Genomic DNA, 25,429 nt, shown 5'->3' on the forward strand with positions numbered 1-25,429 from the left:
GTAGATAACCTGCTGTACCTGCTGAGCTACAGTCAGTCTAAACATCAGAAAAAGCCAACCTTATCTGCTGATGCAAGCGGAGCTAGATGCTAAATGCTCACCACAGTACTGAAGAAGTACTGAGACTGTTGTCTCTTATAACTGCTCTCTCTGGGAGTTTGCATGTTTAGCTCATTTGGCTAAAGGCGTGTCGGCACAGTACTCGTCAGAATTTCATCAAATATATGATCCTGATCCCTTAGTGCAGGGATAGGCAACTCCAGGCCTCGAGCGCTGGTGTCCTGCAGGTTTTAGATCTCCCCCTGGGTCAACACACCTGAATCTAATGATGAATTCGTTATCAGGCCTCTGGAGAACTTCAAGACATGTTGAGGAGGTCATTGAGCCATTTCAATCAGCTGTGTTGGACCAAGGACACGTCTCAAACCTGCAGGACACCGGCCCTTGAGGCCTGGAGTTGGACACCTGTGTCTTAGTGGATCTCAAGGTCACATTTGTCACTCGTGAACTGTGATCGATTATAAGCTGCAACGTTTCTGTCGTGCTGGTTTCGTGTCTGTGCAGTTTTGTGGCTGGAGTGATCAGCAGGGAGAGGATTCCCACCTTTGAGCGGATGCTGTGGAGGGTGTGCCGTGGTAATGTCTTTTTAAGGAAGGCAGAGATCGAGGACCCACTAGAAGACCCCACCACAGTGAGTATACTAACAGTGGAGCTGTGGAGAGTAGTAGTGAGAACAGAATTTCAAACAAGAATGGGATAATAAAGCAGATGAATAATACATGTGGGGTTGAACACAGAGCACTATCTAATGTTTCGTTCCCTCTCAACAGGGAGACCAAGTCCACAAGTCAGTGTTCATCATCTTCTTCCAGGGTGACCAGCTGAAGAACCGGGTGAAGAAGATCTGTGAGGGGTGGGTGTTGCATGAAAAACCGTTGCTGCTGTCACTGTTAGGTTTTAGAATGTAGAATCACGCAGCGTCATGCTTATGTTTAGTCCTGACACCGTTTCACGATCACATAGTAGCATCACAGCTGAGTGCTAGTGAAGGTGGGAATGTGAGCGCTGTGTGACAGCTGTAAATCCACAGAGTGGAACATTTTCTGTAGAGAGTGACACACATGTCCCGTCTGTCTGTCGTCACGAAAGGCTTTGATCTTATTCTAGTGAAATGTACGACATGTCCAGTGTAACATGGCCTGTGATAAAGTCAGGGAGGGGCGGGGCCATCTGCTGTGTTGCACGCTGTGTGGTCAGACTGACTGTGGCGCTCCTGCAGGTTCCGTGCGTCGCTCTACCCCTGCCCAGAGACCCCGCAGGAGAGGAAGGAGATGCTGGCTGGAGTCAACAGCCGCATCGATGACCTCCAAATGGTAAGTTATGTGTGCTCTACAGGCATCAGCCAAATGCTTACAGTCTTGTAAAAATAAAGCAGAGGGGAGGAGTCGACCCTGGACAGATGCCGCAGAGCTGTTAGCTGTGCACTTCTTTTGCTCACTAAACCAGATGAAATCCATGAGACGCTCTGGCTCCTGCACCTTTCCTTGAGAACATTTATTTCCAGTCAAATTACAAAGGCCCTTGTAGTGTAGACAGGCTTCATTGTGCTACACGTCTTATCTCTGAAAGAGCCGCGTCCTTTATGTGCTGTGGTTCCCCCGTTTCTCCTTATTAAGACAGGAAAAAAGCCTGTTCTGCTTGAAAGGTCTGCACCGGTCTGATGCTGCCAGATGCCCTGCCACAGCAGAGCCGAGCAGTACACTGAAATACAAGTTGTGTGAATGAATATGACGGAGGTTTTCTGCACTGCTAAAACTGCACATTTCAAACTTCAACAAGAAAACGTGAAAAATCAAAGAAGCGTGCGTCAGGTTAACAGAATGAAACATCCTTCCACGCTGCTGCTGTAGGTGCTGAACCAAACCGAGGACCACCGTCAGCGAGTGCTGCAGGCTGCTTCTAAGACCATGCGGGTGTGGTTCATCAAGGTGAGGAAGATGAAGGCCATCTACCACACGCTGAACCTCTGCAACATCGACGTCACGCAGAAGTGTCTGATAGCTGAGGTGTGGTGTCCTGTCTCAGACCTGGACTCTATCCAGTTTGCTCTGCGCAGAGGAACGGTGAGTTTGGTCCTGTCTCTGCAGCCTGTCGCACATTTCTCTGTTCTGCTTCTCGTGCTGTGCATCTGAGCCCACAGACACCCACGGTCACAAACCTGGACTCAGGTTGGGATCTCTAGTCCTACTTTGGAGAATTTTTATAAAGTAAGCAAAAAGAAACTAGAATGTCTCCAAAGAGAATCGCTGTGTCTTAGTTAGGAGTCAACTTTATTGTCATTACACATGTATAAATACGGGTGAACCAAGTGCAGTTTGCATCTAATCAGAAGTGCAAAGAGCAGATGATGTTGTTGAAATGTTCCCATAGTTACTACCCAGCAGTAAGTCAGTAAAACTTTATGGCACCTTTTAAGAAATACAGTCACGAAGTGCTTCACAAGAGCCAACAATGCATAAAAAACGTGAATACAAAACAGGTTTAAAACAATATGTTTTTAACTGGAGGCGACTGATCTGAAGTCCGAAGAGAGAGTTCCAGAGCGTGGGCCCACTGAACACACGGCTCTGATCCTTTTGTGTTCAGCTCAGTGTGGGGCGCCGCAAGCCGGCCCTGGTCACAGGACCACGAGGTACACATGGGTGCAGAAGCTCTCTGATATAAACTAGTGCCTGCACGTGAAACGCTCTCCATGTTAATAAAAGAATCTTATATTGCACGCTGAAATAAACCAGAAGCCAGTGCAGCTGCATCAGGATTTTGTCGAAGCCTGTCGGGATCATTCTGAGCAAACGCTCTACGGAGGTTTTGCTAAGACACGTGTGCACTGCAGGAATCCAAATGTGATGAAACAACAGCGTGAATAATCATTTCCAGTTCAGGACGTGACGCAGTGCAGCTTATGTTTGAGATGATAAACACAGGAAGGAGTCACAGAACCAACACGTCCAAGTGTCTCCTTTATCCCAGACACATGTTTCTGCTGCACAGACAGTTATTTCAGTTTGTCTCGATTTAGTTGAAGAAAACTGTCTGTACAGCTGAATATCATCTGCATAGCAGAGATAAGAGATGTCTGAGCAGAATGGAAGGGAATGTATAGAAAAACACTTCTATATGTCATATTTTACATTTAAGTTGGCACAGGGCAACAAAAGCCTCAGAAAGCTGCGTAATGCTTAAAGAACACCTGACGGGGAATCTCCCTCTTTAGACTAATAAGTTACCTCAGCGGTCCCAAACCTTTTTTGCACCACGGACCAATATTTTAAGGTGTCGTGGATAAATCCAACACAATAAAGTGATAGGACCGAGACACAAACTGTGGTATCTTGCACCAGTACCAAGAGAAGATTTATTCATAGCACACGGGAAAAGACCCAGGGAAACCGAGTTAATGATCAAAACCATAAATTTCACACCTGAGCCTCAATTCTTGGTACCAAACGAGCCCCCGTGGGTTGGGGACCGCTGATAGTTGGATGAGGACAGTATCTGAGAGATGCTCTGTGTTTAGCTGTAAAGACAACGTTCACTGGTCTGTGGACCTGTGGATAAGGAACATGGCCATGTTCTTGGTACAGGGCGAGGTCACAGTGACTGTGAAACTCACTGAGGTCTGAGGTTTTCTAAACGAGGCTTTATTTCACAGGAGAGGAGTGGATCAACAGTGCCCTCCATCCTAAACAGGATGCAGACCAAACAGACTCCACCCACCTTCAACAAGACCAACAAGTTCACATCAGGCTTCCAGAATATTGTGGACGCCTACGGCATCGGAAGTTACCGGGAAATCAATCCAGGTCATTGGCTCATATTGAAATGACTGTTCATTCAAACTTGTGATTGTGACTGCGGTGAATGTGAAGCTCTCGCTGACTCTGCAGCAGTTCAGTGTTCAGGCCAAACTAATCGAGTGTCAACCAAACGAACAGAGTGATTTTGGTTCTGTTACAAAGGATTCGTTACTTTGTGTGTAAAATTTGCTTCTAGCCAAACATTTTAGTGAAGTTTCAGCAGCAGAGTTGGATGATGGTTGTTTGGATCCCTGTGTGCCTACAGCTCCGTACACCATCATCACCTTTCCCTTCCTGTTTGCTGTCATGTTTGGTGACATGGGCCACGGCCTGTTGATGACCTGCGCTGCCCTCTACCTGGTCATTCGAGAGAGTCGCCTCCTCGCCCAGAAGAGTGACAATGAGGTACGTTAACACAAGTAGAAGTAATCCAATATAGTAAATCATCGTTGTTCAGTCAGTGAGCAGAAGCATCATATTCCAGTGTTTTCTGTTTGCTTCTGTAGATGTTCAACATGATTTTTGCTGGGCGCTACATCATCCTCCTGATGGGGATCTTCTCCGTCTACACAGGCGTCATTTACAATGACTGTTTCTCTAAGTCACTCAACATGTTTGGGTCTGGCTGGAGTGTCAGGCCCATGTTTGGCCCCAAAGGAGCCAACTGGACGTGAGTTCAGGCTTTTTCTGCATCACAAATGAAGTTTAGATTTCCACTTTTCCTGTTTGTGACCACTACCAGACTAAAACCAGTACTGAATGTCATCCCCAGCACTAACTCGAAGCAGCCAACTAGAAGATTAAACTTACTTCAGTCTCCAAGAAATAACTGAAAACACTATTGTTACGACCCGGCTGTAGCTGGGACGTAACAGCTAAACCTTTAAAATGACCAACAGTAGCACAAACACAGCCTCAGAGGAAAAAACGAATCTGATGCATGTAATCCAGTTCAGTGTGTGAGCCTGCAGGAACCTAAAGGAGGCTTCTGTAGTCAGAGCGGGCAGGGATCTGCTGACTGGCCACTTTGTCAGGAGCACTTGTTCAGCTGCTTGTTAACAGTTCTCTAATCAGCCAATCACTCACTTTGAACACGGCATGGTTGTTGTGCCAGACGGTCTGGTCCGCTGAGATCATCTCAGTGAGCAGCAGCTCTTTGGTGAAAATGCCTGTTTGATGTCAGCGCTAACAGGAAGGTAGCAGTAAGTTAATAACATGCAGGAGAGCATCTCTGCACAAACTCTCATATTTAAGAGTGTTAGAATTTAAATGCAGCAAAGCTAATTATACAAAACACAAGATAACTGACTGTCAAAGTAAGACAGGAAGTCAACGTCATCATATGGGTCCAACCTGTTACTAGCCAGGTGTAACTAAAGAAGTGGCCAGTGTGTGTGTGTTGGCAGGTTCGTGCTCTAAACTGTTTCTCATCTTGCAGCATGGATTGTAGTTCTTCTCCTTCCGTCTGTCCTAGGTCTGAGACTCTTGATGGAAATGCAGTTCTCCAGTTAGATCCTGCTATTCCCGGCGTGTTCGGTGGACCTTATCCACTCGGAATTGACCCGGTAAACAATACATGTACTCACTATAACAACTAAATCAAATTACCGGCTCTAATTGTCTCCAGTGCACGACAACCTGCTCATTTCATCTTGGGCTGGTGAAATCAGTGATAGGAATGCCAATAATCCAGTTTGTGAGCCAAGCAACAATCGATCCTGTCAGAGCTCCATAGCTGTCGGTCCTGTGTTACAGAGATGATTAAACACCCCACAGATGTGAGACCGTGTGACACAATGAGTCACCAGCCCCTGAACCCTGTCTGAGAAAACTGCAGTATCCAGTAGGGCTGGGCCACATCATACCGTTCACGGTGATACCAGTATAATGTTGGGCAACGATAAGAAAATGAGATATCGCGATAGAATATGGGTAAAACGCACAGGCGCAGTGCCTTTGTTTTCATACGCGCATGACGGAAAAAGCATGGCGGCGAAAGCGGATCGTTGAGTGAAACAGATGAACCAGAACTGGTTTGTAAAAATGCTGCAGCTTCACTGGTGTGGAACTGGTTTAGCTTTCGTCCGTCAGATACACAACAAAGCACTATTTTTGGTAGCGCATGCTAGCGGGCCGTCGTTATTACCGTGTTGTTTGGAAAATACGGCACATTTAAAATCAATCCTTTGATTTCTCTGAAAGTCGACAGAGCTCCTTATAATCCCGTGTGCCTTATGTATGAACTCTGGTTGTGTTTACTGACCTGGAAACGATTTTATGTGCACGGCGCTCGAAAATCTGTCAAATGTTTCAGTACGACTTTGCTGAGCTACGAAGCCGCACCGCTTGATGGATTGTGGGAGCATTACGGCTATCGTAGGCGGAGCCTCGCGGAGTGATACGTACTGTGCTTCAGCATAATGTTACCGTGTTGTGTGTGTATAACTGTTTTTAAGTTTTGTGGATGTTATACATGGTTATGCTGAGGATGTGTCGGCCAGTTTCCACTGGAAATGCCTTTTGGTTAAACTGTCAGCGAGGAATTTGCATTTGCACTGTTACGTGTTTATATAACTTTAATGCACATAAAAAACAGCTGCTTGTTTAAGTGACAATACATTGATGGGGTTTTTTTTCACTAATAAAGCTGTGGAGTTGTAAAGTATTTTGTCTCGTGTCAAGTACATCGTCAGTTATATCGTTATCGCAAATTTTCAGATGTATATCGTGATAAATACTTTTGGTCATATCGCCTCATATCCAGCTCCAGAGCTGTTTCATAAACTAACAACTGTACCTTTAAAAAAGACCATCTGTCTGAGATCACTGAGAGGTCAGCACAGACCTGTATGTCAGCCTGTTTGTACTTGTGTCAGAGTAGCAGGGTGCTCTTCGTTGAACCTGCTGTGTGCTCTCTGCAGATCTGGAATATTGCCACCAACAAGCTGACTTTCCTCAACTCCTTTAAGATGAAGATGTCCGTCATCCTGGGCGTCATCCACATGATATTTGGAGTGTCTCTCAGCCTCTTCAACCACCTGTAAGAGTCACACTGAGGGCTGATACTGAATGTTCAAACACTTTTAAGGTTGTGTGCCGTCTAGCTTCATATTCACAGCTGATCATTTTCAAACAGGCACCATGCTGTTCTGTTGTTCATGTGTGACCTCACTGCGCTGCAGGTACTTCAAGAAGCCTCTGAACATTTTCCTGGGCTTCATCCCAGAGATTGTCTTCATGTCGAGCTTGTTTGGCTACCTTGCCCTGCTGATCTTCTACAAGTGGACAGCCTACACCGCCCGGACTTCCAAGGATGCTCCCAGCCTGCTCATCCACTTTATCAACATGTGTCTCTTCAACTACGGTGACCCCACCAGCAAACGCCTCTACGAGGGACAGGTGCTCCTTCCATTACCCACCCTCTCCTAACATATCCGCGTCACACTGACATGTTAGAGTCGTGCATGGACGTTCTCTCAGCAGTTCTACAGAGCAAACAGATATTTCATTGTGCTTTACTTTCCTGATGACCTTTTTTCAGAAACTTGAGGTCGAGCTTCACTGTAGAACAAAAACAAACAGAGCAGCTTGGAGCAGTTTGAGCTTTGCTTATTGATACCATCTCTTCTCATAACGGTGCAGGTCGTGTCGTTCTGTCAGTATGCCGAGGTTTTAAATTGTTAATTTTTTTTGCAGTTTTAAATCGAGGTGTGTGTGTGTGTGTGTGTGTGTGTGTGTGTGTGTGTGTGTGTGTGTGTGTGTGTGTGTGTGTGTGTGTGTGTGTGTGATTTGAAATTCCTTATCATTCTCACCTCTCAGTATGATGGTTGTGCTGCTGGCACCTAGTGGGGTTCATTTATATACTATATATTATAACACAGTATACAACAGTTCCACCTTAAAACATGAACATGGACAACCTGCACGGATGCTTTGTTGTTAGTGAAACGCTCTAGTGGTACAGTTGGGGTCAGGTATATACATTCATTACGGGGCTTAAAATCATGGTAATTTTGGCTTTTAATGATTCCTTTGAGTTGTTTTCAGCATCTTTCATCTTTAATGACTAAGAAAAATAATTCAGTGCACAAGTTTGAATTTATTTAGGATTTTCTCATTTTAAAAAACCAAAAACATTAAATTCCCCGCTCGCCTCTGCAGGCGGTCAGTCCTCCAAGCTCGGGTCCTCTACCAGAGGCCTGGGAGCTTGAGGGTCCTGCAGTATCTTAGCTGTTCCCAGGACTGCGCTCTTCTGGACAGAGATGTTGTTCCTGGGATCTGCTGGAGCCACTCGCCTAGCTTGGGAGTCACCGCACCTAGTGCTCCGATTACCACGGGGACCACCGTTACCTTCACCCTCCACATCCTCTCGAGCTCTTCTCTGAGCCCTTGGTATTTCTCCAGCTTCTCGTGTTCCTTCTTCCTGATATTGCTGTCATTGGGAACCGCTACATCGATCACTACGGCCGTCTTCTTCTGTTTGTCTACCACCACTATGTCCGGTTGGTTAGCCACCACCATTTTGTCCGTCTGTATCTGGAAGTCCCACAGGATCTGAGCTCGGTCATTCTCCACCACCCTTGGGGGCATCTCCCATTTTGACCTCGGGACTTCCAGGTTATACTCGGCACAGATGTTCCTGTACACTATGCCGGCCACTTGGTTATGGCGTTCCGTGTATGCCTTGCCTGCTAGCATCTTGCACCCTGCTGTTATGTGCTGGATTGTCTCTGGGGCATCTTTACACAGCCTGCACCTGGGGTCTTGCCTGGTGTGATAGACCCCAGCCTCTATGGATCTTGTGCTCAGAGCTTGTTCTTGTGCTGCCATGATTAGTGCCTCTGTGCTGTCTTTCAGTCCAGCTTTGTCCAGCCACTGGTAGGATTTCTGGATATCAGCCACCTCCTCTATCTGCTGGTGGTACATACCGTGCAGGGGCCTGTCCTTCCATGATGGTTCCTCGTCTCCCTCCTCTTTCTTAGGTTTCTGCTGCCTGAGGAGCATCTCCTTGGCAGATCCCGCACTTGATGCTGACTTGTGCTATGGGCTTGAGGTTGGCCTCCAGTGTTGCCTGCCACATCCCCATTGAGTTCCTGATGAAGGCTCTCAGGGTCCTGTTGATCTTGTACCGTTCTCGGCATTCCAGGATCCAGGTGTGGGGCATTGAGTCATAGGCCTCCTTGTAATCAGTCCAGGCAGTGCACAGGTTGGTCTCGGCTGACTGCTCAGTCGACCAGTAGCTGGTGTTTTGCGCCTCTGGTATTCTTGGCCCTTTCTGTGCCTTGCTCATGTATTGACCCGTGTGCCTGTTCATCTTAGCTGCTATGATGCCTGACAGGAGCTTCCCGTGTGCTGAGCAGTTATGTCTTGGACCGTCCTTCTGGGTCCTTGGGATCAGACCGTGCCTTCAGTTAGCCATCGAGTGCTCTCTCATAGAGCTGGTTCATCTTGTGCTCCAACGCTCTGGATGCAGTCAGCTTCTTTGCCAGTAGGCGTGAACATGTCGGGCCTGGTGCTGTCCACTCTTCATACTGGGACCCTTCTTATGTCTGCCACTATCATTCATGTAGTTATCAGTTCTTGTTGCAAGATGAAGGTAAAGCTCTGGCAGCAGTTGTAGTTTTTCTGTTATTTTTAGTTACATGTGATCGATTAGAGCATGTTAGGTTTTTAAAGCACAGCAGAGCTCGTATTTTGAAGTCTTGTGGGTTTCATTGTCAGTGTTTAGATGCAACAGACAATCTATTATGTTGTGCTCTGTATTTACAGTTTGAGGTACTGTTTTAGACCAAGACCTGTTTGTACAATGCTCATTTCTTAATTAACCTCTCTCTTTGAATCTTTAGGTGGCGATCCAGGTTTTGTTGGTGCTGATTGCCCTTGCATGTGTTCCCTGTATGCTGATTGTGAAAACTATGGTGCTTCGGCGTCAGCACCTGTGGAAAAAGCACCTGGTATGTGCATCTGACCACAACTAGAACCCTACTTCTATCTTTCATTACTGTTAAGTTACTGTTAAGTTATAACCTTTGATATAACCTTTTGTTTTCTTACTCCTGTCATTCATTTCAATGCACATTGTATTGTGTAACGTGGTTGGTTGTGCTGCCATGAAAACTGCTTAAAGCCAGCTTTGGAAACGTTGATATTTTAGCGAGAAATGTACGATAACTACTTCACAGACAAAGGACACCCTAAAATTCGATGATACTTTGATTCAGTTGTCTTAACTGTATATTTGGCAGTTTTCTATCCAAAATGATGACGACCATTACCGAGTGCTACCTTGGTAGATATGCCACCTGGAGCTTTCATATCTCTCACTGGTTATGGATCTCATTCACTGAAGATCAGCAGAGTTAAAACCTCACAAAGACTCTTTATAACTCGTAGCTTTGTGACATGTGGGGCCTGATCTTTGCATGTCGAGCAGATGAGCTTTAGCAGAGTTATACATGCTCACACGTTGTAAGAGAGGTGACTGTGGACTATGCAACTTTCTGCATGTATTTAAAGGTTTTTATCAACATTGTCTGAACAGACCTAACTGGCTGAGTTTGTACTGATTTCTATGTTTAGGAGCAGGGTTGTTTTTCACTACACAGTACTTTGCCTGAATGCTTCTCTTCTGGGAGAAGACGGCCAATAAGCAACACTATGGCAAACATTAGTTTAGAAAAGGAGTTTCTATTTATTAACACCAACAAACAGTCAGCTCTCAGCACAGCAGCACAGCACAAACTGTCTGAAGAGGGAAAAACAAACACTTGGGACTACTTAAGCAAACGAGAAAAGATTAGCCAGCTGGCTGCAATCATAGATCATAAAGACTGATGTCATTGGGCTGTGAACCCAGTTATGAAGTGTCAGACTAAGTGTTTTCACTGTCGCCATTCAAAGTGGACGTGACAGGCCGAGTGTGGCGTGAGTCTGAACGCTGGCTAATGACTGTGAGTCACACGCTGTGGATAACTCTGCTTTCTGACAGATAATTCACTGTTTGTTTGTTTTGCACGAGCCAAAATGATCCAAACTGAGTAGCTCATCAGAAAATTGACTGTCTCTGCAGCTCTTTTCTGATGCTTCAGTTAATTTGGTCAAATTAGCCACAAGAAGGACTTTTTCCCATCAGGCCTGTCTGGTCAAAGGGACATTTGACCATTAGTGGAAAACTGTGGTCATTATCAGCAGAACACAGCTGTCACAGTAATGATTCCAGCCCCATTGTTCAATTCAGTTTTTTATATCGTTATATTGTGAGGGAAAGACAATCGTTCAGAGAAAATCCCATCCATCAAATGACACCGTAGTTTTCCTCTTGACCCAGAGGCCACGAGGTTTGCCAAGCTCTCAAAGGGCTGACACAGACAGCCAGTTTAAAATCACTTATAAAGCTAACACGCCTCCTTTGGACAGTGGGAGGACAGGGAGAGCCTATAAACTGAAGGCACCAGTGGATTCAAACCCACAACCTTGCTGCCAGGTGACTGTGCTGTCACATTAAACCACCTTCCCAAATTCATGTAGGTTAGCTGTGTTACAGCTAGCTGATATTATCACACACAGCCTTTGGACACATGGTGAAACTGCAGGTTTTGCTTTTCAAATTTAAGATTACTTCAAGGTCACAAAAACGCTTTTAGCCATGCTTCAGTATTTGTTTCCCAGCAGTTGTAAATCTCACACGAATGATGATGAGATCTGGGAGCTGTACAGCTGTTAGCTGGACGGGTCTTCAGGTCTTTGTGCTCAGCTGTGATTGAACCAGTGAGACTATTTTGCTCTCCAGTGAACGATTGCTTATTGAAATTTGAACCATTATACTTGATAAGGTGGTAAATATATCTATTTTTCTCGGTTTGTGGGTGTCCTGATTTACAAATTGGAGTAAATTAAGAAGGAAGCATCATCCTAAGGCTTGCTTTAAGCTCGACACAGCTCTTGTGGCTTTTGTATCTAGTCACAGAAGAGGGAAGAAACCCCTGCAGAGAATCTAGAGCAGTCTTTAGAGCAAACAGGCGTGTCCTCATCATGCACCGGACTCACTCAACAGGGCACGCAGAAGTTTGGAGGGGTGCGGGTGGGCAACGGGCCCACAGAAGACGAAGCTGGCATCATGGACCACGACCAGCTCTCCCAGCACTCAGAAGAAGGCGATGAGGTGAGTCTCATCACTGCCACATTCTGTCCTCTCTCAGATTCTGCTTTGAATTGGTTTCTGTTTCGAATATATATTTTAGTAGGATTGTGATGTGAATGATGCTTTCAGCGTCATATGGGCTCTGACTATTCCCTGGGCTCCCACAGATGCCCAGAGGTCACAAAGCACAAAATGTTGCAGCTCCATGTTTCAGATAGGACATATAGAGCAATGGCTGCTTATTTCAGGTGCAAATGGACTGAAATAAACACACTAATATCCCTTTATAGAGATATTACAGTGACGTGATCACAGCAAATGAAAAAAGATGGCTTTTCCATTTCAGGAACATAAATATGAACGAGAACCACCCCCTTTGTTTCAGTCAGTGACACAGGGGTCGGGTGTCTCTGGCTTCTCTTCATAATAAATCTTGAGTGTTTTTGTCGTGATGACTTACACTGCACAGTTAGCAAGGCTGCATTTATCATCCATTCACAAAGTAAATATGTAATGTTCTGGGACTTTCTCTGGAGATCCGTCTGGCTTCCTTAGAAGGATTACTTCCAGATCCTGACGATTTAATATGAGAATCAAACCTGTGAACCGTGTGGAAAAGCACAGTGGGTCCATGCGATGCAACTCTCACATCCCTGAAGTCAAGTTAAAGTTGAAGTGGTGTGGAAGCTGGTTCTGCATATCAATGCGTCACTCCACTGTGGCTCAGACAGGAAACACAAGAGGGGAGGTTCCTGTTAAAAACTGAGTCATGGTAAGAAGACAGGACACCCACTTTAAAGGTTTTACACATCACCACTAGGGCTGCTCAATTAATCGAATTTTAATCTCGATTACGATCTGGGCTTTCAACGATCATTAAAAATGACTGAGCCGATTATTAGCCCCTCCCTCGTGCTTTACTCTCGCGCTGCTCCGTGTGGACCGGCCTTTAAGGTGTCGCGGATAAATACAACAAAATAAAACTAGTACCGGTACCGAAAAAAAGAAAATTTATTCATAACACCCTGAAAAGACCCAGGAAAACCGAGTAAACGATAAAGACGATAACAAAATAACGCTGAAAACCGATAAAAACCCTGAAAACCCCGAAACCAAACGACTCACGGACCGGTACCAGTCCGAGGCCCGGGGGTTGGGGACCGCTGATTAAGAGGACCCGAGGGAAGCTCGGAAAGCTCAGCAGAAGTTATTTGGAGAGGAGAGTGGCTGCCGTTGGTTGAAAAGAGGTAAAAAACTTCAGTGGTGTGGAAACATTATGGGTTCAGTCAGACGTGGATCAAGTAGACACAGTGTGTAAACTTTGCTACGGTGTCGTAGCTGCAGCACAGAGCAACACTGCAAAGTTCACTAAACAGATGTTTACATTTTTCATTTATTTCTTATATTGCAAACATTTGCACTGTTATCAGTATTTGCACACTATTTATATTATTTTTTGACAATCTTTAAAGTCATTATTCAACACGTTGTTATTGTTAAATAAATATCGTCAAATAATCGAGATCTCAATGTCAGTGAAAATAATCGTGATTATCATTTTTGCCATAATCGAGCCGCCCTAGTCACCACATAATACAGAATCATCTGGCCTTAGCAGGTAAACACAACCTCAGACGACCAACAGCATGTGACATATTACACCGTGTCATTATTTGACAAGAATGAAGCTAAATTGCAGAAGCAGTGAGTGGAGGAAGTTCAGCCTTTAGCAGGTTAAGTAGCAGCAGGTGTGACCACCTCTGCGAAGCAGAACTTGGCCTTCAAGCTTTACGCTGTATGTTAACACAAAGCCACAGTCTTCCTAAAAGTGGAAGTCCGTGCAATGCTCAGAGAGACGGCAAAAAAACATAAAGCTTGTTCTGCAGCCTGAGCATCTCACAGCGAAGGACTTGACCATAAACGTCTTCGTATACCAAAGTATTATAGCGTCAGGTGAGGTGTCACCTGTCTGACGGCTGAAGCTCGGTTGACACGGGGTCAGCAGGAGTTGGAGGTGTCGTAATGGCCCAGTCAGTGACTGACATGCTGTGGTGGGACCTTCAGACATCTGTGCATGAAGTGGGAAGAAGAGTGTTTCAGGTTAAATGAGTGATGACATGGTGCAGCGTGTCCCGTGCTCTTCACTGAGGTGGGCTTCAGGGATGTTAGAGGTGTCGTTTCTTTTTACCATGACTGTAACATCAGAATTTTAGTTTACACTACAGGGACTCGTCACTTTTTAAAAACCTGCACAGAATAACAGTTGTGTATGAGACCTAAGCATTCTGGGAACAAACCTGAGCTCTTATTCACATCATTCACATCATAAACATGACAGAACTGAATGATTGTGTACGGGTTACAGAGCGAGACATCTTATTGATGAGTTCCACACACGTCCTCGCTTGGATCATGTCCCATTAAATCTGGGTGATGAAAACTTCTGAAAGATTTGATTGTGGATCGCACCACTGACCTTTCACCTTTGCTTACTTTCAAGCACTCAGAGGAAGAGCCGGTAAGATTCAGAGTTTAACGTTTCCTGAGCATGTCTGAATGCTGGCTTGCTTCATTTGGTTTTTGTCATGTTTGAATTGTTTAAATGTGCTTTAATCCTGAACTGCCAGGCATGCATGAATGAAGGTACATGTTTGTTTGCATGACAGAGTGAAAAAGCCTCTCGCCCTGTGACAGGTGTGTTGAGTTCGTATATAGAGCTTTTCTATTCTAAAGCACTTTATAAGGATACTTGGTGTGCAGACTGGAGCAGGCAGGGATCAAACCACCAGCCTTCCAATGAGGAGATGACCTGCTCTTCATCCAGAGCCACAGTCATCATTATGGAAAAACGCAGAACGTGTTCAGATATCCAGTAACTGGGAAAAGATGAAGCAACAGTTGTTACTTTGTGACCAGATCAAAGAGCAACAGGTCAAGGGTCAGTTTTCACTAAAATCCATCTAGTTGTACTTCTGCACAACCGGAGTTGTTGCCCCCGTCTCACCGTTTCGCCCCTAAAGCTGCGTCCATAGTCAGTCAGGTACAGTCCAAATTTCAAGCTGTCACCTGAGCAGAAGTCTACCTTTTGTTTCCACTATCAGCGGAAATGTTTCCAATTCAGTCATTGGCCTCAGTGTTTTGTGCCATTATGGCATGCTCGTATTCATACTTCTGTTTTTCATTAGTGATCCTTTGAATGGGAACAATGACTCCTGCTTCCATGAACTCCATTTGTCTGATCCAAAGACAAAAGGGGAGCATGGAAAGAGGAAACCAGATCAGCGCCAAGCAAAACCGAACAAAAGCTACACGGAGCGTTTGACTGCCATGTTTCCCCCTCCCTGCTCGCTCCACACAGGAAAGGCTAGCCTCGCTCCAGGATGGAGAAAATGGAGGAAGTGCGCGGGCTTTACAATAAACAAACACCTCCCTGAGCTGTGATCTGGCTGTGGACGAAGAAACTTCTCTGCTCTTTGTTTTAAAGCTGATGAGAGAAGTCACAGGCAGAGGTCAAAGGTCAAAGCAGCTTGTCAGCAGCAGAAGTAGCTGTTTCCCAGCTCTCTGGATTAGCATGCTCGCTGAGTTATGCTACACAGCATGTGTGAGGGCTTCCTCCTACATAAACAAAGGTTACCCTGCAGCATGCTCTGCTTCCTAAACTACATCTCAGATTCTAAACAATGAAACATGTTCAACATGGATCCAGAGAACAAGGTGTGGTCAGAGAGTTCGTCATCATCATGAAGACAGGCTTATTTGTATGGGGCTACATACACTTCTAACCTGATGGATTCTCCAACTAAGAAGTCCTGAAGCCTGCTGAAAACAGGAGTTTACATCTGCTGTGAGAGCACACGTGAACACGTTCAGGAAGTGACCTGAAGTTAATCTGAAGAGAAACTGGGCCAATGTTTGGTTCGATTTTATGGTCACACCTCCTGCATGTACACACTCCTGTGCTCACACTGTTCCTTCTCTCACTACAGTTTGATTTCGGCGATGTAGCTGTCCACCAGGCTATCCACACCATAGAGTACTGCCTGGGGTGCATCTCCAACACAGCCTCTTACCTGCGCCTGTGGGCCCTCAGCCTGGCTCATGCACGTTAGTAGCGACTCTCACACAGCTTTGTGTTGTTGATGATCATAAACATTCAGAGAAACAGAACTATGTTGAGTAATGTTGTTTACTGCTGGATATTCACTGTAAACCTTGTTGTCACGACTGTTTGCACAGAGCTCTCGGAGGTGCTCTGGTCCATGGTGATGCACCTCGGCCTCTCATCCAGGAGCGGGGGCGGGTTCTTCGGCCTGGCCATCATCTTCGCATTCTTCGCCGTGCTAACAGTCGCCATCCTGCTCGTGATGGAGGGGCTGTCAGCCTTCCTGCATGCCCTGCGTCTGCACTGGTTAGAGTCACACTTACACGCAAATACAGAGTATCTGTGACGGGGTGTCAGAGTCACTTTGTGATCTGGACCAGGGAAGCTCCCCTCTGTGTCGGTGTGACAGGCACAGTGTCCAGTTTTTGTTTTATGTAATATTCAATACTGAACTGTAACTTTTTCAAGGAAGCAAATTTGTATTCAGTGTTTGCATAAAAGCCTTATTTTGATGTGTTTGCTACGAGCAGGGAGGACACACATGAGGTCAGAGACACGTTTGAGCTTTTGTCCTCCACAATGAACAACGGCTGAAAGGAAAAACCAGCATCACTTTGCTTAGTTCCTAATGTCTGTCCAGCTTTGCTGGGCCTGTAAGTTTGCCACCCCTGATTTATGATTTGAATGAGGACAAAACCAACAGTAACACGGTGTTACTGTCAGAGCATCTTCAGTGCTCTTTGGCCCTGATTGAAAATCTGCTGGAGCCATCTTTACAAAAAGTCTCCCAGGTTTTCTGTTTGAGGCCTGATAACTGTACCAGCTGTAGAACGACTCCAGTGCAGTGTTGGTGTGTTTGAATCAGCACAGACCTGATCATAAGATGATTACTCTGACTGCAGAAAATATCCACTCACAGGCAGCTCCATGCATCGCACGTGAAAGCAGAAAGTAAACTGTCTTCAGGTCTAAACAGTCCCGCACTGATGGAAAACAAACACATGAGTGTGTGTGTGTGTGTTTATAGCATCTCATTGACATAATGGTTTCCCTAGCCGCGTACCCTAACCATTAAAAATGAATGCCTGACCCTGAACCTTTCCATAACCTAATTGTAACCCTGACACTAAAACCACATTTTGAGTCTCAAAAATGCCTTCAAACAAATCCTGGTCCCCACAAGGGCTGTTTGTCCCCACAAGCATAGTAAACCACCAATTTGTGGTCCACATGAACATGTTAATACCCACGCGCGCACACACACACACACACACACACACACACACACACACACACACACACACACATGGGTACTTTTGCCAAAGCTCATGAGGAATTCCAGCAGAATCGGACCTTCTCAAACTGGTTTACTGAACTGTTATCATACCGAACTCCAGAGGACCTTACACACCTTCCAGCTCCATCGCCTCCCAGCACGCACTCCGCCCTGCTAATCCAACTACACTGACATACAGCAAATGTCAAACATTACACAGCAGTGAAATTTTTCAGCTGTGCAGTGTAATCGTGCTTTGGCTGGCAGCTGCACGCTGCAGCACACGTCTATGATTGCTTAGGTCAGGGGTCGGCAACCTTTAGCACCCAAAGAGCCATTTGGAGCCGGTTTCCACGCAAAAGAAAACACTGGGAGCCGCAAATACTTGTTGACATCTAAAATGAAGATAACACTGTATATATTGATTTTTACCTTTATGCTTTGTGTGAACAACTAAAGTAAGTAAAAGTTTATTTATTAAGCGCTTTTCACAGACAGGCAGTCACAAAGCGCTGTACACGAATATTAAAATAAACAATACAGTCAACAGACATTATACACAATGTAAAAGATCAAATGTAAAGAATATAAAATACGTAGATGAATTTATTATGAACTCCATGAAGTGCTACAGAGAAAACTACATTTTATTCATGTAATGAACACATTTTGAACTCTTAAAGAAATACAACAAAAGCTGAACTAAAATAATCCAGCAAACAAAAACTGCGTGGTCTGCAGCGCCGCTGCAGGGGAGGCGGACGCACCTGAGCTGCACCCGCAATCAGGCCTCGCCGCCTTAACGTCTGGTGGTATGTGTGGGGCTGTGAGCTGCAAAGCTACAGCCGGCTGTGTGCGTCAGCAACTGTGTGTAAGGTGGTCAATAAAGAGATGCTGAAAAGCGCGTTCATGCAAACATCGTCGGGTCTGCTGTGATATGTTTACAACGGGACTTCTGCTCCTGAACCTCTGCGCACAGCGTCTGCAGGTTGGGGCTGTACGAAGTCTCTTTCATCTTTACAGGACTGTAAGCTGTCGTCTGTGGGGCGTGAGCGTGTTTGCTTTAACATAGTTCACGGTGGAGCTGCTGACATAATGTGGATCCGAAGGTCCATAATTGGCCTACGTGGGGCTGAAAGTCTCGATAAATGCACGCCGTTTCAGCTTCCACGAGTGTGACGCTTATTTTGAGCGATGAAAAAAATAATAGAATTTTATTTTTATATTTCAATATCACAATAATCTTCCAATTTAGAACTACAAGTTAAAAAAGAACTAATATAAATAAAATACACTTCATCTAAACACTTCTAATTTATTTTCCCAAACCACGCGGAGCCGCACTGTAAGGACTAAAGAGCCGCATGCGGCTCCGGACGTTTATTTTGAAAATCACAGGATATTGCAGAGGCCTATGAGGAGGTGGTGGAAGTGACAGATGATCCAGTACAGAGCACATGACATGAAACCATGATCATTAGCTGTGACTAAAGGGAAATGGACACCGGTGTCTCCAGAACGTCTTGTCCTGTCGAGTAGAGCGGGCGCAGCAGGAAGCACCTCTGAGGCGCACCATTTAGGTTTCCTCATGTGTTTTGTAAGAACTCCGTTTGTCCGCCGCAGCGTTTCATTGCATCCTCTCTGGGCACAGTGTGGATGCTCACCTGTACTCTGTGATAGCATGTATTGTAATGTGGGGACTGTAGTGTTGGACAGCTGTGGCCGATTAGTCTTTCCTGTCATGCTCACTGACGTCTGCTTGCTGGAGGCTCTGGTGCGTTTTAGTGAGGTGGCTCCGTGGACGAGTCGGAAGAGTCGCACAAAACTGTCAGACTTACAGACGACAGCACGATAACTTTAACTCGTCGTCTAATGATGAAATTTACATTACTGTTTCGTGTCGGGTAGAAGTCCTGGTAGCAAGTGGCAAAACTCACAGGGTAACACACTGGCACTACAGTTGGTGTTTGAGCTGGTAGCTTTACAGAGTCGTTTATGGGCTGTCTACAAACGAACCACAGCACCGCTCAGGCTGGCAGAGTTGGTCTGCTGCAAAAAGGAACGCTCTGTGAAAGCTTTGTGTTTATTTTCTTTAATCCTTCACGTCTGCTTTCACACAGAGTTTACGTCATTGTTCAGAGAGGATGGCCTGTGTGTTTTTGTTGGATAGAGGCACAGTGGTAATGCTCAGCCTTTCCTCTCAGGCTGATTTGTATAAGAAGCTGAGGTGGACGCTGCTCCAGCACAGCTGTGTTACATCCACACTCTGAACAGTCCTTCAGTTTGTGTTGTCTAGTCCTACCTGTGTACCGCACACATGGGGCACTCACCATGGCGACCCCCTGCTGAGCGCAGCCTGAAGTGAATATGACAGCTTAAGAAGAAGGTGACGGGACAACTTTGAATCCCGACGACCTAATGAGGTCAAAGGTCAACTTCTCTGAAAACCACTGAGGATTTTCAAATTCGTACCATAGCTGCGTCCATAGGCTGAGGGGCAGCACTGGCAGCCTCCAATAATGATGTCATCCCCATAATCTAAGCATGTAGGCTGGTCACTGTGTGTGTGTGTGTGTGTGTGTGTGTGTGTGTGTGTGTGTGTGTGTGTGTGTGTGTGTGTGTGTGTGTGTCTGGCTCATGTGACCTGTTATAGCAAAGGTATGGTATGGCAAAGGTATCTGTTGGACCTCGTCCATCAACAATGAATGTTTCTTACAAAGTTGGCATTTCTGGCTTTTCAGTCGCGACATGATCTGTGAGAGCTGCGCGACTCGTACACGGAGAGTTTGTTCAGCAGGATACGTGACAGAAACGCGTTGTTTCCCAGCATGTCTGAACGGTACACATCATGATGTTCAGTTACTTTAGGTGTTTAAGGCGGTCGTGCACGAGTATCATCCCCAGAAGGGTTGACAGTAACGTCACAGCATCTGCTGAAAGTTCCTCAAACTATGCTGTCTGCTGTCTGCAGTGTGTGTGGTGTCCTGCAGTGAGTCGGACTTGTTTCAGACGGGTGCTTCTGTTGACTGATGACCTCTTGATCACAGTGGGCGGTTCACACCCGAGTACTGCGTTAGCACTAGTGAGGCTGTGGTCCTCAGTCGACCGCCCACCGAGTGGATTTGCTGCCCCAAGTGAAGGAGTTCAAGTATCTCAGGGTTTTATCCACAGATGGGAGAAGGAAGAAGCAGGAGATGGTTGTGGAAGAGAGCTGAATGTGAAAGTGTGGATTTAACGTTGGATCGACCTCCCCACGCTCAGCCACAGTTAGTGTTGGACGGGCGATGAACAAGTCAGAGGTTTGGTGTTTGTGATGTGTTGTGTTTCTCCTGCATCCTGGGCCGTGTCTGTACATCACTTTTGTTCGTATCTAAGTCTGGAGCAACTTCAGATATTTCTTATTCAATCACCCACAGGGACACACAGTGAAGGTTCATGAAGCGTCAGTGTGTCGCTCAGCACACCTCTGTAAGCTTCAGAAGGAGCACCGGAGTATTTTTCACACAGCTGAGTGACTGAGTGGAAATGATGATGTTCAAAGTGAACCTCCATGTTCCCCTGAGCTGTTCACGCCTCACACACACATTCTGATGAGCTGTCTGCACAAACACACCACAGTCCATAAAGCGTCGCGCACGTTAGGCTCAGGAATCTGTTTCCACGGCAGCGTGGCGAGGCAGATGAGAGGAGCGCTCGTTTCTTTCCTCTGTTTAAGTGTTGCCCTCTCACATCTCTGGAAGGCCAAATATTTGCCACAGCCGGGAAACATTCCTGGGCACTCCCTCGCTGACCGAGGCCAGCAACCATCTTAGCTTTTCCTCTTAAATGAAGTCATCACGGGTTGTCAGGGCCGGAGGCTTTCAGAATCCTAACTGTGGAAAAAACACAGCGGCTGGTTGGATACTGAGTCAGCCCGTGACAGACTGTAATGAGGTGAGTCACACGGAGTGAACCGTCAGGTCCTTCTAGCAGTTTTATTTCACAATCATGTGCTTTAAATGCTTTAAACTCCAAGTATCAGACACATGAAGTCTCGAACTGACCTGCTTCATCATTTTATTTTAAAGCCTGTAGAGCGCGCACGCACACACACACACACACACACACACACACACACACACACACACACACACACACACTTACGATCATCCTTTTCACATTGCTGGTCGGGGAATAATTCAGCGGCTGTGTGGGAAGGTTTACTGGAATGCCTCACACACACGGACAGATGAATTTTATCATCCTCACTTGTTTTTGTCCTGAACAGAAGTGATGTTCTGAAGCTCTGAGGTCAAACAATACACGTGCTGCAGGTTTCTAGACTTCTTTGCAGTGTGTTCTGTTTGCAACAGTCAGAGCAATGGAGCGATTGTACCGGTACCACACCAGAAGGTCCCAGATTAAAACAGAGCCGATGTGCATGAAGAATATGTTTGGAAAAGGAGTTGTCTCTGGAACAATGGCTTTGGCTGTCAGCTTATTGATGCACCTGATTGCTTCATCATAAATGTCTCAATAATGGATGAGCTGAGGGCGTGTTCCTCCATTTAAACGTCCTTGTACATGCTGTATCTCACAAAAGTGAGAAAAAGTATTTTGTTATATCTTTTCATCACAACGTTGAAGATATGACACTTGATACAATGTAAAGTAGTCAGTGTGCAGCTTGTGTAACAGTGTCAACTTGCTGTCCGCTCAAAATAACTCTACACACAGACATTAATGAGGACAGCCCTAAGTGAAAATGGTACGGCTCCAAACAAACTCCAGGAGCTAGGCAGGAAGTGAAGTGTGCAACTACAACGCTACAAGTTTACAAACTCATCAGCTGATTTGGACCAAAGTAAACGAACTGTAGCTGTGAGAACGCCCTCGGACCTGATTGGTCGGGTTATTCATCATCTCTGACCAAACTGTCACTGACTTTAGAGCCCAAATAAAACTCAGATCGCTTCTCGTCCACTCTCCTCCCACTGAGGTTGCTTTGATAATAACACATAAATACTTCTTTCCTCCTCCTGCTGTAACTGACCAACATCAAAGTGCTGCTTGTGGGTTTCAGATGACTGTTGCTGTGCACTGTTGCTATATAAATAACATTGTGTCTGCATTTAGGTTCAATCCAAACTCCCAATTTGAGTTTTATCTTCTTTTCCGTTGCTGGGAATGGCTGGAAAGGCAGAGCACTGGAAAGGGTGTGGGCAGCAGCGGCTTGTTTCATTTAAAGCCACAAGTACAGAAACAGCCTCTGTGGGCGGGGCTAAAACAAGCGGCAGGAACCAGCTCTGGGGTGTACATGCTGGAGACATGTGGAGCTTCTGACTAGTTTAAAAAGGCTTTAACGGGACAACTTTCATACATGCTTGTGTGGATATTTAACCAAACAGTCTTCTCTCTTTTTCTTTCAGGGTTGAGTTCCAGAACAAGTTCTACTCGGGCCAGGGCTTCAAGTTTGTCCCCTTCTCGTTCGAGAGCATCCTGGAGGGAAGATTCGACGAGTGATCGGGCCTCGGCCCATCCAGCACAGTCTTCAGTGATCCCGTCCTGTGTTTGTGTGGCCGTGCATGAGCCCCAGTGCAGTGTTTTGTCTCCCCCTGGTGGCACTTTGTGAAGCTTTATTGTGTATGAGCTGTAGTTTAGTCCCTGTGAAGTGAAGCGTACTCCTGGGCTTATACCCACAAACCTGGTCTTTGCATTTAGACTGAAACACAGATATCACACAATCAGTCCAAACATTTTCACAAAGGTCAAATCAAGCTGAACAAAAGAATATTTTCATATGCAGCAGTTACGTGTATGCAGAGGTGCATCATCGGTCGCCCACAAGTTTATATACAATCAAACGTAAATAAATGATCGCGTCTCGCTGGATTTAAGGACATAAAGTCGTCTGTCTGTGTGACTGTCGTCAATAGTTCTCACATGCTGCTTACAGCTCACTGCTCCCTGGATCATCTTTCTATCCTTGGAGACCAGCTCCACCCGAGCTGCACCCGAGCTGAACCCGAGCCCCACCTGCTCTCATTCATCAGCTGCTGTGCTGCTTTCACACAGATGTGTGTAAAACCTGTGCTTACACTGTATTGTTTCTGTGAGGACACACCTCGCTCCAGTCGTCTGTGTTGCTCTTTGCAGGTAATCATTGAAATAATCTGATGGCAGCTTCGTATGTGAACGTGGAGCTTTGCCCTCTTTGGTGAACCCCAGCAGAAGGTTTCACACTAGCACTAAATCTGGCCCTAACATCGGGCGGCGCTGCGATCGCTCATTTACTCCCTAAATGATTTTAAACTGATTAAGCTCTGTATGAATATTTGGTTCCCCAGTGGTGGAGCACTACTCCGCTGTACATATGTCAGATCTCTTATCACATGGTACATCTCATGATAAATGCTTTGGCTTACTGGAAATACAGAATGTAGGTTTTGTAACTTTGACTCAGTGAGGCAACATCCAGTCGGCTTTGTCAGATATTTTGTGATGTTTCTTTGCTCGATCACAACTGTGATCATTCCTGTAAGTGTCCATCTTACACAGTGACGAGGTTCTCACCGTTTGATTCTAACTTTTTAAACAAGCATTTGTTTTTAGTCCCCGTACATCACCTGTGATGCATTGTCACATACTTTGCCAGTTCAGTCACACATGCTCACATATCAAAGGAGACTTTATGCACATGCACGTCTCCATCTTTGAGAGTTTAGATCACAAACTAAGGCTGTTGTTGCACATGAAACAGCACGTTGAGCTGTTTGTTGCTGTGAGTCGAGCTGTTGCACTCTCAGGACTGATTCCACGCAGACCGTGATTATTGGGAGAGTTTTCACTGGGAACCCACTGAAGATCCTGCTCCTGCAGTGACAACACCTCAGCTGTGATGAGTGTTTTCACAGGTCACGTATTCCAGGATTAAAGCATCTTTAACAATGTGATATCAGCATTAGAATCATAATCTCATTGCAGCTTTTAAAGTGAATGTTTGGTTTGAATTAGTGTATGGCTGTAACCTGCTCCGTCTCTGTTTCCTGCTGTAAACCAGTTAAAGAGGGAACTGTCCAAACTCTGTACCGTCACCTCTGATTGTTTCAAAGCTTGGAAGATAATATCACATATAGACTTCAGGACTGTCCTTTGTTTCTTTAGCCTTTTATTTAATGGTTTGAAATCAGCGTCCAGCATCTCCAACTCCTGAGTATGTCTGAGATTTAAGGTTTAGTCAGCCGTTAGTCGGCATTCATGTTGGTTTGATCACCACAGCTGTTATTGAACTGGATTTTCATCATCCCTGTGTTTAGTTTTATGGGAACGTGTATTTGAAGTGCTGTAATGAACTCGTGTTTCCATTTGGATGAGAAAAAAATCAGACGTGCTGTTGATGTTGAACAGTGACAAGAAGTGTAAAGTGTTAATGTGTTAATAATAAACAGACACCTGGGGATTCATGCTGTGTGTGTGTGTGTGTGTGTGTGTGTGTGTGTGTGTGTGTGTGTGTGTGTGTGTGTGTGTGTGTGTGTGTGTGTGTGTGTGTGTGTGTGTGTTCTTTTGTAAATAGATGATAAGTCCGAACACTTTATTGTGATAGATTTCCGATTAGTTTCCGCCTTTCAACCAGACTAACAACTTCCTGTTGGGGTACATCACCATGGTGCCTTCACCTGCAATCGTAGGCGCTCCACAGCATCTTATAGGAAATAAGAAATCCTAATGATCCATCAGTTCTCTGTAAAATAAAACCAGCATTCCCAGAAAGTCACATAAACCTTAGAGAGTAGAAATGTCTGTTTTACACACAAGTTTTTGTGTTTTCCTCTCTGATGAACAGAAGTTGATCCTTATGATTAGCTTCATTCCTTGCTTTTGTTCCACCATACCACAGCAGGGCAACTTGTTGACTGTATATAAAGTTCCTCCATGCTGTCGGACCACAGATGTCACTGCAGGCTTTTTCTAAAGGAAAACGTCTTCTTTCAGCTGCTCCCTCTTGGCGTCTCCACAGCACATCATCTGCCTCCATCTCCCCCGTTCCAGCATCCTCCTTCCTCACATCAGCCCTC

At 45.5% G+C, this 25,429-nt stretch overlaps 1 protein-coding gene across 5 annotated transcripts in view; it reads left to right on the plus strand.

Moving 5' to 3' along the window:
- The window catches only part of LOC113027748 (V-type proton ATPase 116 kDa subunit a-like), a 28,960-nt gene extending 4,143 nt beyond the window's left edge, over positions 1–24,817 (plus strand). For 2 of the 5 annotated variants that reach the window (XM_026177509.1, XM_026177510.1), the window contains exons 7-22: positions 565–691; positions 831–913; positions 1,280–1,373; positions 1,911–2,123; positions 3,713–3,863; positions 4,123–4,262; positions 4,364–4,527; positions 5,332–5,422; positions 6,779–6,897; positions 7,040–7,256; positions 9,704–9,811; positions 11,818–12,018; positions 14,498–14,515; positions 15,984–16,101; positions 16,234–16,405; positions 22,784–24,817. In XM_026177509.1, coding sequence (XP_026033294.1) covers positions 565–691; positions 831–913; positions 1,280–1,373; positions 1,911–2,123; positions 3,713–3,863; positions 4,123–4,262; positions 4,364–4,527; positions 5,332–5,422; positions 6,779–6,897; positions 7,040–7,256; positions 9,704–9,811; positions 11,818–12,018; positions 14,498–14,515; positions 15,984–16,101; positions 16,234–16,405; positions 22,784–22,877 — 2,110 coding nt within the window. In that variant the 3' untranslated portion in view covers positions 22,878–24,817. The remainder of the gene's footprint in view (positions 1–564; positions 692–830; positions 914–1,279; positions 1,374–1,910; positions 2,124–3,712; positions 3,864–4,122; positions 4,263–4,363; positions 4,528–5,331; positions 5,423–6,778; positions 6,898–7,039; positions 7,257–9,703; positions 9,812–11,817; positions 12,019–14,497; positions 14,516–15,983; positions 16,102–16,233; positions 16,406–22,783) is intronic. The other 3 variants (XM_026177513.1, XM_026177511.1, XM_026177514.1) reach the window with 3 other exon arrangements.
- Positions 24,818–25,429: the final 612 nt, after the last annotated feature.

This window comes from Astatotilapia calliptera, chromosome 8 (genome assembly GCF_900246225.1).
Source record: "Astatotilapia calliptera chromosome 8, fAstCal1.2, whole genome shotgun sequence".
Lineage (NCBI taxonomy): Eukaryota > Metazoa > Chordata > Actinopteri > Cichliformes > Cichlidae > Astatotilapia > Astatotilapia calliptera.